At 50.7% G+C, this 17,338-nt stretch overlaps 1 protein-coding gene and 1 pseudogene across 2 annotated transcripts; one reads left to right on the top strand and one right to left on the bottom strand.

Moving 5' to 3' along the window:
* Nucleotides 1–662: 662 nt before the first annotated feature.
* On the bottom strand, nucleotides 663–13,889 carry LOC308240319 (ribose-5-phosphate isomerase-like; annotated as a pseudogene). Its single transcript has 2 exons — nucleotides 13,369–13,889; nucleotides 663–841 (listed from the first exon to the last, which is right to left on the bottom strand). The product of its transcript is annotated as a ribose-5-phosphate isomerase-like (transcript).
* Nucleotides 13,890–15,028: 1,139 nt separating this feature from the next.
* Nucleotides 15,029–16,521, top strand: LOC308240318 (olfactory receptor 10V1-like; the record flags this gene model as incomplete). Its single annotated transcript, XM_080653206.1, has 2 exons — nucleotides 15,029–15,040; nucleotides 15,574–16,521. 2 exons carry the CDS (start codon nucleotides 15,029–15,031, stop codon nucleotides 16,519–16,521), a joined length of 960 nt encoding a protein of 319 aa, XP_080509332.1.
* Nucleotides 16,522–17,338: the final 817 nt, after the last annotated feature.

Genomic DNA, 17,338 nt, shown 5'->3' with positions numbered 1-17,338 from the left:
AACTCTGCACCTAGCTCTCTCTGACCCCTCTGGTGGTGACAGGCCCAGTTCACCAGCAGGATCTCCTGACTTTGGGGGGGGGGGGGAGGGTGTCTCCAATTCACTATTAGATTGACCCTCCAGAGAACCACCCTAGCCACCTGCCACCACTCCCCACTTGGCCCTTTTTAGAACTTACACAATTAGAATATTTCCAGATAGGATGAGCTCCTTCCGAACCGCCCTTGGGATGGGTCGGGCATGGTGCTCCATGGCATCTAAGGTCCTCTGTGCCTCCTCAGGTGATGGGAAAGGCACCCGGAGGGTACTAGTGGAGATTCAGTTAAGGTACCATGCAATAAAAACTATTTCCCCTCAAGCCACAGTCAACCATTTTAGCCCCCCACCGAACCCACCTATCCTCCTTCCTGTTCCCTCAGGCCGCCTCCCCTCACCATCTCAGCTGCCCAGCAGTGGCCCATCCCCTCAGCCACCTGGGGCTCCCCTCCTCATACAGTACCCCTAGGCTGACCCCCTCCTCCCTGTCCCATTGCCTCGACCGGCCACTCCTCCACAAGGATACTACTTGAGCACTAGTCTTCCCGGCCTTCTGGCTGTGGGCCCAGCATGTGGACTCGACCATGGCAAGGCATTTCTTCCCGGCCCGGGGGGGTTGAGTGCCCTCATGACTGGAGCTCCTCCGCCTTCGGCGCCTCTGCCGCCTCGACCGTGGCCCTCGTGGCTGCCAGGGTCAGCTGGAATGCCCTGACCTTCCGCACCTTCGGCCATACCACCTGCGCCTTGGTCTTCAGCCTGCATGGTTCCTCAGCCTTTCTTGGCGAGTTCTGAGAGCTGGCTAGACCTTTAAGGGAATGAGGCTCCCTCAGAAACTCTGCCCTCTAGTGGGAGACATCACTCAACACCCCCTCCCCCAATCCCTACCCCCAGGAGCGCCTGCGCAAACAGGTTGTGCGCCATTTCCCAAAAACGCCTCTTATGGGGCCTCTGGACACGAGACTGTTTCTCACTCAGCCTGCCCTGCCCCAAGCTTGTGGGTGAGCCTCAAAGCCTGTGCTGGTGCTAGCCCAGCTACCCTCACGGGTGACAGGCTTGCTAACCGCTGGTCCCTGTCCTTGAGTTCTGGGAGTGAGTCAGGTGCCTCTGGGCCAGTCCCAGCCTGTCCTTCTCCCAGGACTCCACATGTGGCCAGAGTCTGCAAAGCCTGGGCAGGACCCAGCCCTGGGGGTATTACCAGCGGAGTTACCTTAGGCAGCTATCAGTCGGAGCGCAGGCCTGACCACTTTGGAAGGGTGGGCGCACGGGACTACTCGGAGGATATGGGCGCGCAGGATTCAGGGTTACTCCGGGGACTCCAACAGGCTCACCTTGGTGGGGGCACTGTGCAACAGTATCTCCAGGCTTCCTGAGGGCGGGACCTTCCGCCCCCCACCCCAACCCCTCCTACCATACGCAGTGAAGGAGCGCTGGGGAGTTTCTCCCATTGGCCAAGATGGCACAGGGGGTGGTTCTTTCACAGAGCACTCCAAAAGATGGACAGTGCCCAAGCGCCAGAAGCCAGAAATACAAATGGATAGGGCCCAAACGCCCCAAAAGCTAGCAAGATAATTGGATAGACTAAAGTCCTCCGCTCATTATCCCTGTTAAGAACCGGTGGGCATGAGCAAGAAGGGGGGGGGGATTGTCTTTGAGACCTGAGTCCACCATTCTCCCAGGGCTGGTATGTGAATAAAGCCTCTTTCCTTTTGCACTAGCACCTGCCTCGCAAGTTCTTGTGACCCCAGGCAGCAGAACCTACGTTTTTCGGTTACAGCAGGAGTCACTCCTGGGCTTTACTTGCCCTCAGGCATCCTCCAGCCCAGGATGGATGGGCCTTGCTCCTTCAACACCATTCCTCATCCCGGGCTCAGTCAGCACTGCATGGTGCCTCCAAGCCTGGGGGAGGGAGGTAGCTGTCAGACCACAGCATCTTCCCTGAGATTCCCAGGATCCAGACCCATATGCTGCCAATGTCTCCAGGCATCAGGCATGGGTGGGCTGGGCCAAAGTGCTCAGGAGATACCAATCAATTGGGCAAAAGTGTGGTAGCAGAGGGACCACCAGCCCTGGGACAACGCCCAGTTGCTTTACCCTCTGCTGACTCAGGCTGGGTGGGTGAGTGTGCTGTGGGCAGGAGGTTGGAAGTGTCAGATGTGCCAGGGACCCTCTAGTGGGAGGTGACCCTGTGTCTCCTGATCTGCTAGGGCGAGTTTACTTCTCTGTCTGGAAGGGGATCAAGTCACCAGGAAAAGTACAGTGAGAGGTGGGCAGGGCTAGGGCAATGCCTGGACACCTGTTTCTGTGCCCACACTGCTGCTCTGCCCACAATCATGCGAGTGGGTAGAGGTGGTGTCTGTCTCAGGGATGCGGGTGGTTCACCTGGCTGGCACAACTTCAGGGATGTGAGGTGGGCGCCAGCCCAGGAAGGGATCAGGGAATGGGCGCCCACCTGTGAGCTTAAGGCTGCTGCACTTTCCACATGTCAAGGCTTCCATGCAGCAGCTTTACTGAACCCACCTCTGTGTCACATCTAATCCCAGGACAGCTGCGTGGATTCTGAAGTGACTTTCCCCACACTCCGAGACCAGGTGGAGGGGTGAGGTGGGGTGGGGAGGGCAGAAGCAGTGGGGACATTCTTATTCTGCTAAAGTTTCTGCAAAGGTAACCATAGACATGCCATTTCCCAAAGCCGGCTCCTGCTCCACCTCTGCTTGTCTTTGTGGGATGGATGAGTGGGAAGGGACAGAGGATACACGGGAGGCCTCCCCATACCCAGCTGCTTCCATGGGCAAGTATTTGTTCTGGGGGCTCTGCACCCCACACTGTTCCGGGAACTGGGAATAACACAGCAGGGAGGGAAGCCAGCAGAAAGCCTTTTCCCAGGGAGCTGACTTCCTTGGGGAGAAAGGATCCCAGAATCCCAGAGAGGAACACAGCAAGCCGGGCAGGTGGGTGAAGGGATTCAAGAGAAAACACAGGAAGTAGTTGTTAGCAGGTCAAAGCCACAGACTCCAGGAAGGACTGGATGTGGAGGGTGAACATGTGTGGTCACAAGGAGGACCCCCAGGGACTGGCATAACTGGGTCACGCTGACATGGGGCCAAGGAGGGAAAAGCAGCCTGGACAGGTGACACATGACAGGCTCTGCTTTGTCCTGCTAATGAGCTCCTTCCTGTGTTGTCTACTTTCTCTGGAATCTTCCTGTTCACCATCACCTGCAGGCTGCCTCTTCCTGCTGAGACTCTGCGCCCCTGACCCCTCATGTCCCCTGATGTCACACTGATGTGGTGGACACCTCTGTACCCAGTGCCCGTGCTCCCATCCAGCTCCCTGCATGCCCCCCTTCTCCTGCCTCAACACAGCCTGTGCATAGGGGGGGCCTGGGAGTGCAGGGGAGCTTGCACCTGGACACAGCTTTCTGATGATGCAGCCAAGACTCACAGGATGAATCCTTTGAGGGACACTTCTGAGGTGCAAGTGACTGTTCAGTGAATGAAACAGATGGGCCAAATGAGCACTAAGGTCATTAGCTGTTGTTACTAGTACATATCACACTGACACATGGGAGGCTACTTATTTATATAGGATATGAATTGTTTTTAATGAGTAGATGTTTATGTATCATACACACAATAAAATCAAAGTGAAAATACCTGATGAAAATTTAGATGAACTTTGATTTTTGCATAGGGAAAAACTTTCCTAAGCCTACTAACAATCCTATCTAATAAAGAGGGAATATGCTAATTGACCATCACTCTGTCACAAAGATGGCTGCACCCACAGCTGAAGCCAAGTTCCCATAAGGAGCCTTACTGAGCAATCAGCAGGGACCTGAGGCTATGTCCTCCCCTGCCCCTGTAGGGCTTGACAGGGTACCTCAGGCCGTGCCCCCTGCCCTGACGTCAGGCTGGGGAACCTTAGGCTGCACCCCCCACCCCAGTGCCAGGCCAGGGTACCTGAGGCCACGCCCCCCACCAGGTGGGGCTTGACAGGGGGCCTCAAGGTGCTCTTCCCATCCTGGTGCTGGGCTAGGGGACCTCAGGCTGCTCCCCTGCCCCAACGCCAGGCCAGGGGACCTCAGGCCAGGCCCCCCACCAGGTGGGGCTTGACAGGGGACTTCAGGCCATGCTCCCCACCCTGGCACCAAGCCAGGGGACCCCAGACCGCAACCCCCACCCAGCGGGGCTTGACAGGGGACCTCAGGCCGCATCCCCCGCCCCAGCACCAGGCCAGGGGACCCCAGACCGCAACCCCCACCCAGCGGGGCTTGACAGGGGACCTCAGGCCGTGCCCCCCACCCAGCAGGACTTGATGGAGGACCTCAAGGTGCACCCCCAGTGCTGGGTTAGGGGAACTCAGGCCACACCCCTGCCCAGCGGGGCTTGACGGGGGACCTGAGGCTGCGTGCCCCCTCCTGGTACTGGGCCAGGGGACCTGAGGCTGCGCCCCTCTGCGTGGTGGGGCTTGACAGGGGATCTCAGGCCGTGTCCCCCACCTGGTGGGGCTTGATGGAGGACCTCAAGGCACGACCCCCCCTGGTCTGGGCTGGGGGACCTCTGGCCATGCTCCCTGTCCTGGCACCGGGCCAGGGGACCTGAGGTTACGCCCCCTGTCCGGCAGGGCTTGACAAGGGTGGGACTGGCTGGGTCTGGATCTAGCCCAATGGGGGTGGGGGGACTGGCCAGGTCTGGTTATCACATGATTTTGAGGTGTGTGTGGGTGGGCGGGGACTTGACTCTGGGTCCCATGGTGTGCCCCAGACTCTGACAGGAGGAAGGTTTTCATATACATTTTACTAATTTTCTTTCATCTCTGACACTTCTATTATAGAGAAAGGGCAAATAGCAATACTAAATTATTTCCTCTAATTAATCCCCTTTTAATGTGCACGAATTTCGTGCACCGGGTCACTAGTGGAATAATAGTAATCAATGGCATGACCCTGGCCAGTGGCTCCTGTGTTTGGAGCACCATCTTTTATACCAAAAGATTGTGGTTTGATTCCCAGTCAGGGCATATGCCGAGGTGTTGGCTTCCATCCCTGGTCAGGGCGCTTCTAAAGGCAAACAATCCATGTTTCTCTCTCTTCTCTCTTCTCTCTCTCTCTCTCTCTCTCTTTCTTTCTCTCTCTCTCTCTCTCCTCTCTCTCTCTCTCTCTCTCTCTCTCTCTCTCTCTCTCTCACACACACACACACACACTTCCTAGTTCTCAAAAATTAATTAAAACATCTGGGATGAGAATTGTTTTAAAAAACAAACAATAACAAGAATTGAGTGGTTACCATGTTCCAGTCACTGTTCTAAATACTAAACATGAATTAGCTCATTCCATCCTGAAATACACCAACATTTTCATTGTGGTTATCATTAGTAGGGAGATGATCGGTAATCCTTTTCTGAATTTTCCCATATTTTTTCTGGTTTGGCCATGAGCATAGATTACATTTGTAAACAGAAAAAAAATCAGAAAGTTGTTCAGCAACTCTTGCTCAGAAAAACTTCTATTTAGTTCTCTTTGCTGAAGTTTTAATTATTGGGTACTATTCACTGAAGGCCGATCTTTCCTTTGAAAGTGCTTGTACTTGGCCCTTCTCTTGATGCAGGTAGGAAGACTGTGATGAAGTCCCTGAAGTCACGGAGCCTGGGGACCCAGCCTAATGACTGTGGGGCCCGTGTGGCACAGCCCTGCTGTCCTCATGACTTTGAGCTGCTTCCCAAGAGCAATCCTTTCTAAACTCCACACATAATCCCCATGCGACATGGTCACTTATTCCTCTAGAGCAGTGGTTGGCAAACCGCGGCTCGCGAGCCACATGCGGCTCTTTGGCCCCTTGAGTGTGGCTCTTTCACAAAATACCATGGCCTGGGCAAGTCTATTTTGAAGAAGTGGCGTTAGAAGAAGTTTAAGTTTAAAAAATTTGGCTCTCAAAAGAAATTTCAATCATTGTACTGTTGATATTTGGCTCTGTTGACTAATGAGTTTGCCAACCATTGCTCGAGAGGGAGGGAGGGAGGGAGAGAGGGAGGGAGGTAGGGAGAGAGAGAGAGAGGTTTGCTGTCATGAGCATTTCATCAGGATGACACAAGGTAATATTTTGCTCTTCTAATTTTTCCAAGTACACGTGCACCTGTGTGCATGAGCAAGAAGCACATGCACACGCAGCTACATACTCAGGAGACGCTCAGCACATCACAGCCTCTTTTGTCCATAGCGCCAGGTCTAGCTTAAACCCTCTGGCTGAACAGTGGTTAAGGCCTTCACGTTTCTGAATCAAACACGACTTGTTCGGAATGTAGTAAATATGTCTCAAAACATATTAGGCACAATAGGTAATGACTAAGTATAAGAGGTGTCAGGGCCAGGGAGTATACATTCAAGGAAGGTGATGGTCAAATCAGCAAGGATCTTTTTACCAGTTGCCAGATACTCAACATCTTTCTTCAATTCCTCCATTATTTCCCATTTAACTTGGAGCACAAACCTTTAGTATGACCTTTGGTCTCTGTCAACTCTCTGACCCCTCTCCTGCCACTCTCTTTTTCACTCACTCCGCTCCAGTTCCTTGGTCTCCTCCCTCTCCCTGCCACCCTCCAGTCTTTGCTCCAATCTCACTGTCACAATCCGCAACCACCCCATTTAAAATTGAAAACCACTCATCCCAGTACTCCTTATTCTTTCCCCTGCTTTATTTCTTTTTTAAAAAAATATATTTTATTGATTTTTTTACAGAGAAGAAGAGAGAGGGATAGAGAGTTAGAAACATCAATGAGAGAGAAACATTGATCAGCTGCCTCCTGCACACCACCTACTGGGGATGTGCCCGCAACCAAGGTACATGCCCTTGACCAGAATCGAACCTGGGAACCTTCAGTCTGCAGGCTGACGCTCTATCCACTGAGCCAAACTGGTTAGGGCCCCCTGCTTTATTTCATGCCGTAAGACTCTCCACCTGCCCATACACTACATAGTTATTGCTTTTGTTTCTTCACTGTCTCTCCTCATTAGTATAGAATGTCCATGGGTGCCTGGAACAGGGTCTAGAAATAAATGTTTCTTGAATTATTGAATAATTAAAGTTAATACAGAAAATGTAAGAAAGCATCCTTGTGGTCTAGGAATAGAGAAGAACTTTTAAAATGTTGTTTAAAACTAATAAGGGATTAATATCAATAATATATTTTAAAAACAACCTCCTGGTCATCAAGAAGATAACAGCAACCCCAATTTTCTAACTGGGCAAAGGATATGAATGGTTTAGTTACAGAAGAAGAAACCCCCAAAGACCCCTAGGATATGGTGCAGTGGGCACAGTCCTAGCAGAGGGCACCCTGACACACTGTGTCAAATAAAGCATGCCCATCCGTAAACCCGGCAATTGTGCTCTTGGGAAACTGACCTACCCCATTAAGGATCAAATATGAGGATGTTCTCACAGCATTGTTTGTGGAGGTGGAAGACAGGGCCCCCTAGGTGTCCAACTGGCTTTCTCTTCTGCCCTTGGTGCAGACCATTGGGGGTGTCAGGCCACACGCACTGAACGTTCCCATCTCCACCGAAAGCTTTTCGAGGGAGGCACTGACGAAAACTCAGAGCTGACCAGGGTCGCCTGTAGTCCATTTTCTAAAAGTGAGGGATAAAAATCAAGTTAAAGGCAATGACTCTCTTATACCCAGCACACCACCCCCTCTCTGGAGACCTGACACTCCATGTATGCATTACACAGCCCCTCTCTGGCTAAGACTGGCTCTTAGGCCCTGAGCACTTGCCCCTACTCCATCTTGGCTCCTTCCATAACTGACACAGCCAGCCTGCTGCCCTTCACGTTGAACTTCTTTTAAATTGCCTGCAGGTGGTGTTGGTCATCTTTGCCCATGGACCTGCCGGCCATCTCTGCCTCCAGGAGGCACCTGAAAGCACAGTGTTCTTGCTGAGGGAGACGGGGTTAAGTGCAGCTGAATTTTCCAGTGCCTGGGGCTTCCTTATACCTCAGAGGCTGGCCTTCACCCCAGGCTTCCGCTCAAGTCGTCCGCCCACACTCCCCACAACTCCCCAGCTCAGGCCACCTTGGCCTGCATCTCTCCTCACACAGTTCATCCTGTCCAACCTCCACCACTCCCTCAGGCTGCTTTGCTACCCTCCAGCCTCTTCACCTAACGACTCATCGACTCCCCTCCCACCCGGCTACCCCAGGTCCCCTCCCTGCTCCCATTTTTATCGTCCCCAGGCTGCCCTGTGCCCTGTCCCCAAAAGCCAGCCCTGGGCTTGTAGGATGTCCCTGAGCCACCCTTTGGCTACCAGTCCTCAGGGCATCTTCGGAAAGGATGCAAGACCATCGTTCGGTTTCCTGGTCCTGCAGCCACTGATGTTGCATGTCTACCTGGCCCAGAAACATGGAGTGCCCGTGCCACAGTGGGAGCACCTATGGCTGCTGGTCCCATCGTTTCCTCATCTCCTGGCCACCCGGGAAAGCAAGGCCACCCTGACTGTTGGGGGCACCAGTGTCACCCTGGCAATGGGCGCACCAGGACCACACTGGCCAGGAGGGCTGCAAGGGCCACTCTGGGTGTCGGGACAGCCAGGATTAGTAGAGCCGCCAGGACCACACTGGCCTTCCAGATCGCTGGGGAGACCATGGCTGTTAGGGTCTCCAGTTCCATCCTGGTCTCCAGGGCCTCCGAGTCTACCCCCTGCACCAGCTGTACCACCCGCATCTTTGCCTGCAGCCTGCGTGGCTGCTGCAAAGACCCTGCACCCCTCTGACTCCAACTTAAAGATGACGGCCCCCTCGGCCCACGAATGAGGGACTGAGGCTTTCGCAGGAAGTCCCACCCTTTCACGCACACACGCAACTAGGCCTCTCCAGGGCGCCTGTCTGCGCAAACCACCCCTTTGGATTCAGAGGGAGTGCGACTGGTTCAGGCCATCTTGGCGCATAGACTCAGAGACAGCTTAGCCAATGAGGACCCCCGCAGGAAGCTCTGCCCCTAGGAGCGCTATGCAACCCAGTGAGCCTGCGCAAACAGACCCCCACTCACTAGTTTCCTGACAAGAGAGGCCTGCTGTACTGAGGCTGCTGGGAACGTGACTGTTTCCCGCTATTTGGCCCCGCCCCAAGGTTGCAGGTGAGCCTCAGAGCCGCCTGAGGCACCGGCCTGGCCACCCTCATGTAACACTAGCTTGCTGAGCCCTGGTCCCCTGTTATCGAGTTCTGGGAGTGACTCAGGCGCCTCTGGCTAGTCCTGGCCTGTCTTCTCTCTGGTCTCTACCTGCTGCTGCATCTGAATCTGCAGAGACGGTGGGGCCCAGCCCTGGGGGAATTCCCAGCAGCAGTCACTCCTCCGTCCCTCTTTATTGCTGAGTGCTGTTCCACGCACAAATATATCATGATCGGTGTAACCATTCACCTGTTGATGGACATTTGGGTTATTCTTAATTGAGTTGATATAACAATTTGTGAGGACATATGGTTTTAATTATTAAGAAACTGAAGAACTATTTTTCAATATGATTATGCCAACTTACATTCCCACCAGCAAACTATGAACTTTTCATTTTGTCTGTATTCTCTTTTAGTCATAGTTGTACCTTTCAACTTTACTCTTCTTTTTCACAGTTGCTGTTTCTATTCTGGGTTCTTTGCATTTCCACATACATTATTTTCTTCACACACATTTTGTAATCAGTTTGTCATTTTCTGCAATGTCAAGATTTTTATTAGGTTTACATCAAATTTATAGAATGGTGTGCTGAGAATGTACAACTTATGAATACTGGGTCTTCCAATCCATAAACCTGACATATTTCTCCACTTATGTAGGTTTTCTTTCATTTCTCTTGTCAACAGTTTTTAGTTTTCACTGTAAATATTTTGTACATATTATCTTAAGTGCATGTTTTGGAATGCCATTAGAAATAATAGTGGTTTTTTAAATGTCACTTTTCTTTTTTATAGGTAGTATTTTCTACACACAGAAACATGTCCTGTCCTCTCGAATAAAGCCAATGAAAAGGTGATTGTGGGTGGAGGGGAACTGAATGCCAGGTTCCAAAGTTCTGGCCCCACCTCCTCAGGTGCCTCTGAGCCTCAGTTTCTCACCTCCAAAGCTTGAAGTAGCAGCCCCTCGGTCCTGGTCTTCTGATGACTAGATATAGTAGGAAGTATTCAAGCCAGAAAATAATTGCAAGCCTCTATTCCCCAAGGAGACTAACAACCCACTAGGCAAATGGGCAGAGGATGCAAACAGGCAGTGGGCAAGTTTGGAAAACTTTTCTGTGACATGTCATACAGGTGTCCAAAATAATGTAAATGGAGCCACATTAAACACCAATCCGAAAGAATATATGCACCCCGATGTTCACAGTAGCATTGTTTACAATAACTAAGATCTGGAAGCAGCCCAAGTGCCCATTAGTAAATGAATTGATACACACACACACACACACACACACCAAAAAGCTGTGGTACATTTACACAGTGGAATACTATGCAGCAGTAAAAAAGAAGGATCTCTTAATCTTTAAGACAGTATGGAGGGACTGGGAAGGTATTATGCTAAGCGTAATAAGTCAGAGAAAGACAAGTATCACATGATCTCACTTAATGTGGAAGATTATGAACAAAATAAACTGATGAACAAAACAGATGCAGAGGAATGGAAGCATGGAACAGACTGATGAATCTCAGAGGGAAGGGGGATGGGAGGAGGCGGGAAAAGATTAACCAAAGAACTTATAAGCATATATGCATAACCCATGGACACATTCAATAGTGACATATGGGTGGTGTGGGGTGGAGGGAGTCAAAGGGGGGAAAAGGGGACCTCTGTAACAATAAAGATAAATTAAAAAAAAATGGAACAGCCTTGCCCATCTTTTGCCTCAACCCATTGGAATGTTAAAACCGGGCAAATTAACCTTTGGACTGGGCCTAGAGTAACCTTGTGTGCTAAAGAACTGTTTACAAACATAACAAGAGCCCTGGCCGGTGATACTCTGTGGTGAGAACGTCGGCCCGTGCACTGAAGTCTCCAGGATGCGATTCCAGGTAAAGGGCAGGTACCTGGGTTACGGGTTCACTCCCTTCCCCGGTTGGAGTGCGTGTGGGAGGTAACCAGTGAATGTGTTCTCTCAAATTGATGTCTCTTTCTCTCCCTCTCACTCTAGCTCTAGCTCTCTCCCCCCTGCCCTCCCTGCCTTCCAATTTCCCAGAAAAGAAAAGGGAAAAAATATCCTCAGGTGAGGATTAAACAAAAAACACATAAGAAAGCAGGTATTATGACTACTGGGACTGAAAAGTTAAAACATCATTAAGCATAAACATCACTATGTTTTGTTATCCGCACCAATAGAAATGCCACCTTTCTGTGGATGTAATTGTTCCCCGGCCTTTCTCAGAAAGACCCTCTCCCTTTGACTCCTAATTGGAACACTATTTGCCTGAATCAGTGCTTTCCTGAATAGCTATTCTTTTGGCCTCAAATAAATGTTATTTGCCTTTCACTTTGAAAGGCCTTTTATGTGTAGGTTAACACAGGAAATAGTTTCAGCTTTGCAGGCCACGTGATCCTTGGCGACCACTGGCCTCTGCAGTTGTGGCGGGAAAGCTGGCCTAACCAGGATGTGGACCAACCTGCTCCAACACAATTTACTGGCCGGCTGCAATTCAGGCCAGAGGCCATAGTTTATGGAATCCTGAGTTAAATCAGTCAGCAGTTCTTTTTTTAAAATAATAAAAATATATATGTTTATATTTCTCTTTTTTTAAAAGACATTTAATAACAATACTTCAGCCCTGGCAGGTGTTGCTCAGTTGCCTGCGCATCATCTCATGCACTGAAAGGTCACCAGTTTGATTCCTGGTCAGGGCACATCCCTAATTGGGATACATAGCAGGTGCAGCCCAATCAATGTTTCTCTCTCTCCCTCTCCCTTCCTCTTTCTCAAGTTAATGAAAACATATATATATATTTAAAAACCGCAATACTTTAGAAGGCTGGATTTAACTCCTCAACCACAGTGGCACATACGTTAAGGCAAAGGCTCCTGGAGAGGCATATCCACCCGGCTGTGGGCTGGGGACTCAAGGTGAATACACTCCACTCCTCTCGGGTCAATAGAAGGGCTTCTCCCTCATATTCACTGAGCTGTCCTGCATCCCCAAGGAGACTCTCAGACATATTGATGTGCCCACCACACCTGGGATCATTTTTTTCTTACTCTCACCCAAGGGTATGCTTATTGATTTTAGAGAGAGGAGAATGGGGGAGGGGTGTGTGTGGAGAAAGAGAGAGAGAGAGAGAGAGAGAGAGAGAGAGAGAGAGAGAGAGAGAGAGAGAGGAGAGAGAGAGAGAGAACATCAATTGGTTTGCCCCAACTGGGGAACAAACCCACAATCTAGGCATATGCCCTGACTGGAAATCGAACCTGAAACATTTTAGTATACAGGACAACGCTCCAACCAATTGAGCCACAACAGCCAGGGCCACACCTGGGATCATTTTGATAGCTGTGTTCACTTCACTCCCTGAGGAGATCCAGCTCCTGCTGGTGGAGGAGGCCCCTGGAGCCAGCTCCTGACGGTTGCCTCTGCGAAGACCCCGCTGGCTCCCCTCAGCAGGCCAGACTTGTGCAGGTGCCCCTGCCCGGAGCCCCGTTTACCCCACCCCTCAGACAGTGACAGGGACTAGTGCCCATCTTCCACAGGACAGCCTGCACTCTCTGTAGTTGTGTGAACTCCAGCACGTGCTTGTGGGAACCTTCTTCCCATGCAGCCCCCGCTGAGGTCCCCAATGCCCACTATAAATCAAGAATGAGCCCTGACCGGTTTGGCTCAGTGTATAGAGCGTCGGCCTGCCGACTCGGGGGGCCCAGGTTGGATTCCGGTCAAGGGCACGTGCCTTGGTTGCGGGCACATACCCAGTGGGGAGTGTGCGGAGGCGGCTGATCGATGTTTCTCTCTCATCGATGTTTCTGGCTCTCTGTCCCTCTCCCTTCCTCTCTGTAAAAAATCAATAAAATATATTTAAAAAAAAAAAGAATGAGGATTCTGACTCGGAACTATTATATTTACAACGCTGCATTTTAGTTCAACCGATTCTACTGAAATTGCTCGTGGAGATGGCAGACCCAGCGCGTGAGACATGCCCTGGGGGGGGGGGGGAGGGACACACATGGCCCTCAGAGCTGTAGGGAAGGTGCAGGACTGCACAGACTGCCAAGGTGCGTCCCACTTCCTGTGCCGGAGCAGGAAGGAGCCGGCTGTCTGGAGAGCGGCAGCCAGTCCTCTCCCGGCCCAGTGTACTTCACTCTATTTGTGCACCTGGTCAAACTTCCAGGCCAGGGTAAAATTCCCATATTCCCATTATCCGTCACCACGGGCCCTGCCTTGTTGATGGCCATTTGAAGTTCAACCATGCCCCCAAACTCAGCTCACTGGGATGTAAGTCATTGGGATGACCTCAATGGGGAGTCACTTGCACCCCTGATCTTCAAGGTTCTTTGAATCTTTCCTGAAAGTGACATCACCATAAAGCACTGGTATAGCCCACCACAATGTTCTCCTGGGTCAGACAGCCTCCACCACCTTTGATGAGATTGAGCTTAGCATCTGCTCTGGGTGTTGGTCCAGGTCACTGAGAGTTAAGCCAGACTGCAGGATGAGCTGACGGACCTGGAAGGAGGTGGGAACACAGACAAGGTTCACATTCCCTTGTTTCATTCTTCCAGCTATTTGCTGCACAGCATGGGCAACTGTAGAACCACTTCCAATCCCCAGAACTTGGTTATTCCTCATGAGATTCTCCATCTCTGAGAGGCCCACAAGCTTCTTGGGCTCCTCAGCCTTGGACATCGTGGAGGAGGGCGGGAAGATGCTGTTGGCTTCTCTACCATTGGTGCTTGTTCTGACTGAGCCACCTCGAATCCCAGACAGCTCACACTGCGGTGGGCTGAGGGCCAGCCCTGGGTGCCAGAACAGCAGGGCTAGGACCAGCCTGTAGATGGTGCTCAGAATGGCGCCCTTTTACATAATCCTCCTAGAAGTCCCGATGTTTGGTCTCACATGTAGTTCTCTCACACTCTGCAGCTCAGTTGGCCAGGGTGAAGGTGTGCCTAAGTCCAAGGTCTCTCTGAACCTTAACAACAACAGCTCTGCTTGGTCCATTAACATGGTTGTCTGAGTCAGTACAAATTCTCTGCTCAGCTTAGGGAATCAGGTGAATAGAGAATCTGTGTGGGCAATCAAGCATTAAAGCAGCTTATGGCTCAGACAGGGAGAAGTGGTTAAAGAGGAGGCAGGAAGGGAGTATCCAAAATTAATGAACCCTTTTATGGTGAATTTGATACCAAATGTGGCACTATCCCAATGATATGCTTGTTACCTTGTCTATTGGAATATTCTTGCAGGCTCTTTACAGCATTCAATCATTCGACAAACTCTCTGACCACTTATGATTTATCAAGCACTCTTCTAGGCACTGGAAAAAAAGAGATAAGAAAGTCCATGCTCTCAGGAAACCAGCAGTTGGAAAACTGGATACCTGACACATAAATAAATAAATAAATGCAAAAGAGGGTTATGAGCTATTAAAGAAGCAAACCTGAAATTAGAGGGCTCTCGAGCAAAGAAACCATATTGGAGACCAAGAAGATGACATAATTTGCAGAGCCCAGTACAAAATGAAAATGCTGAGCCCCTAATTTAAAAATCATTGTGAATCTCAAGACAGCAGCAATAAAGCATTCATTCAGAATCACTCCTGGGCTTTTCCTGCACCAAGGATAACTGTTATGAGACTGAGCATCATGGCAACCCTGTATGCAGACACTTGGGTGATTCTTTGTGTCTCAATCCTATTTCTACATCCCCTGAAACCAGCAGGATACTCGTCCATATCTCCCTGAACAGCTCCTCAGGATTCACAGACAAGTGATTTCAAGGCAGCTTATTCTGTGTCCAGACGGTTAGCTAGCCGAGATCAGTCTTCAGCGATGTGGTTAGAGGTGAGTTCAGTTGAGTTCAGCCAGACACCCTGGGTTCTGGAAAATGCATGCCTTGGTCCACTCGTGACCAGGAGCAGCAAATATTCTTGAACATGCCAAGAGCTCTAATAAGAGTGAAGAGTGCTTAATTAAAGAAGTAATTAGCTTTGTACATAGGACGCTTAGAGTTTGAAAGAGAATACTTATTGATCTGTGGGGAGAAATGCAATGCTCCCTCTCCTCTTATTCCACCCTAGAAAAGGTTGTGTTTGACCTGAGTGAAAGTAATGGACATAAGGGGGCTGTGGCATGAACTATAAAACTATTTCAATGAGCAGATCTTTATTCTCAGTGAGCAGAGGGCAGAATGTAAGAAGCTCATGAACGTAGACCAGAGCCAAGACTGGCAAAGTGGGTTGGAGGCACTGGAGAGGTGGCTATACTCCCATCTGTGGAAAGGGCTGCAGAGTCTCCAACAACTAAGAAAATTGCAAGAAAACTGCCTTTTCTAGCCCAGGATATCTACAGGGGAATACAGGATAGCCCCACTGCAGAAAAACCACACCTTAAGCTCAGAGTTTATCATCTTGGGCTTTGGGGATCTGGCAGAACTGCAAATCTTCTTTTTTGGACTCTTTTTAATCATGCATCTTGTCACCCTAGCAGGCCACGCAACCATTGTGCTCATCACCCTCATTGACTCCTGCCTCCAGACCCCCATGTATTTCTTTCTTTGCAATCTGTCCACCATTGAAATTTGCTATATATTGGTCATTGTCCCCAACATGCTGGCCAATTTCCTGACCCGCAGCCAGCGGATGCCCATGCTGGGCTGCGCGTTGCAAATGCACCTCTTCATCGCTCTGGGAGGAGCGGAGTGTTTCCTCCTAGCTGTGATGGCCTATGACAGTTTCGTGGCCATCTGCAAGCCCCTGCGCTACACACTCATCATCACCAGGGCCCTCTGTCTGCAGATGCTGGCTCTGGCATGCATCGGTGGCTTTGCACTCTCACTCACTCTTACAACACTAATATTCCTCTTGCCCTTCTGTCAGTCCCATGAGATCAATCATTTCTTCTGTGACATCCCTGCTGTGCTCTTCCTGGCCTGCTCAGACACACGAGCCAATGAGATTGCCATCTTCGTGGTCTGCATGCTCATCCTGTTGATTCCCTTCTTACTGATACTGCTCTCCTACGGATTCATTATCACCGCCATCCTCAGCATCCACTCAGCCCAGGGCAGGAGCAAAGCCTTCTCCACCTGTGCCGGGCACCTGCTGGTCTCTCTTCTGCACTATGGCTGTGCAATATTCATCTACATCCGCCCCAAGTCATGCTACACCCCAGAACAGGACAAGATCGTGTCCTTAATCTACACCAATGTAACTCCCATGCTCTACCCCATGATCTATAGCCTCAGGAACAAGGAAGTCAAGGGTGCCCTCAGGAGACTCCTGGAGAGCTCTAACCAGATGAGGAGGCAGCCTAAAGCTAGGTGAAGGGCAAAGTGGAGTCCACCAGGACTAACCTGGCCCCTTACAAGAACCCAGTGGGTCATCTCACTGCACACCTTGCGGTTCCACTCCCCCCTCTGAGGGCTGCTCCATGGTTCTGCATGCACCTGAACCTTACCACACCTTTTCTATGGTCACAGAGATGGAACAAATCCTGAGGCTTTCCAAAACGCAGCCGTTCAGGGGTATTTTGCTGTCCCTTCTCAGACAATTACGTTCATCATCTGGGACACTGTCAGTGGTATGGATACTGACAGGAAAAGGTCATGAGCCTTAGCTGTTTTGGCTGAGTGGATAGACCATCAGCCTGCAGACCGAAGGTTCCTGGGTTTGATTCCAGTCAAGGGCACTTCAGTTGCAGGCTCCTCCCTGGCCCGAGCCTTGGTCGGGGCTCATGCAGGAGGCAACTAATTGATGTGTTTCTCTCCTATTGGTATTTCTCTCTGTTTTTCCCTCTCTCTATCACTATCTCTAAACATAAAAAAAATAAAAAGGTCACGAGATGCCCAAACAAAATTTTAAGGCATCACTTCTCTGAACAAAGAGTTAGCGAGGATAAATTTAAGGGGATCCCAAGCCCAAACTAGGTAAAGTGAGGACGTGGAAAGGCAGAGCCTCCCAGAAACAGAACCCTGCATCACCACAGAACGACGTAGCGATCACTTGAGATAAACAGTGCAAACCAAACAGCAGCAGCCCTGGGGGCCTGTGACCTGCTCTGCCCCATCAGCTCACCATCCTCGCTGAGGCATTTCACTCACTGCCCACCCGTCCAGCCTCTGGGCCAGGTGACTCCTCCTTG

Source organism: Plecotus auritus (genome assembly GCF_963455305.1).
Source record: "Plecotus auritus genome assembly, chromosome: X".
NCBI classification, from domain to species: Eukaryota; Metazoa; Chordata; class Mammalia; order Chiroptera; family Vespertilionidae; genus Plecotus; species Plecotus auritus.
Note: the sequence above shows the minus strand (reverse complement) of the source record. Positions and strands in the feature narration are given on the sequence as shown.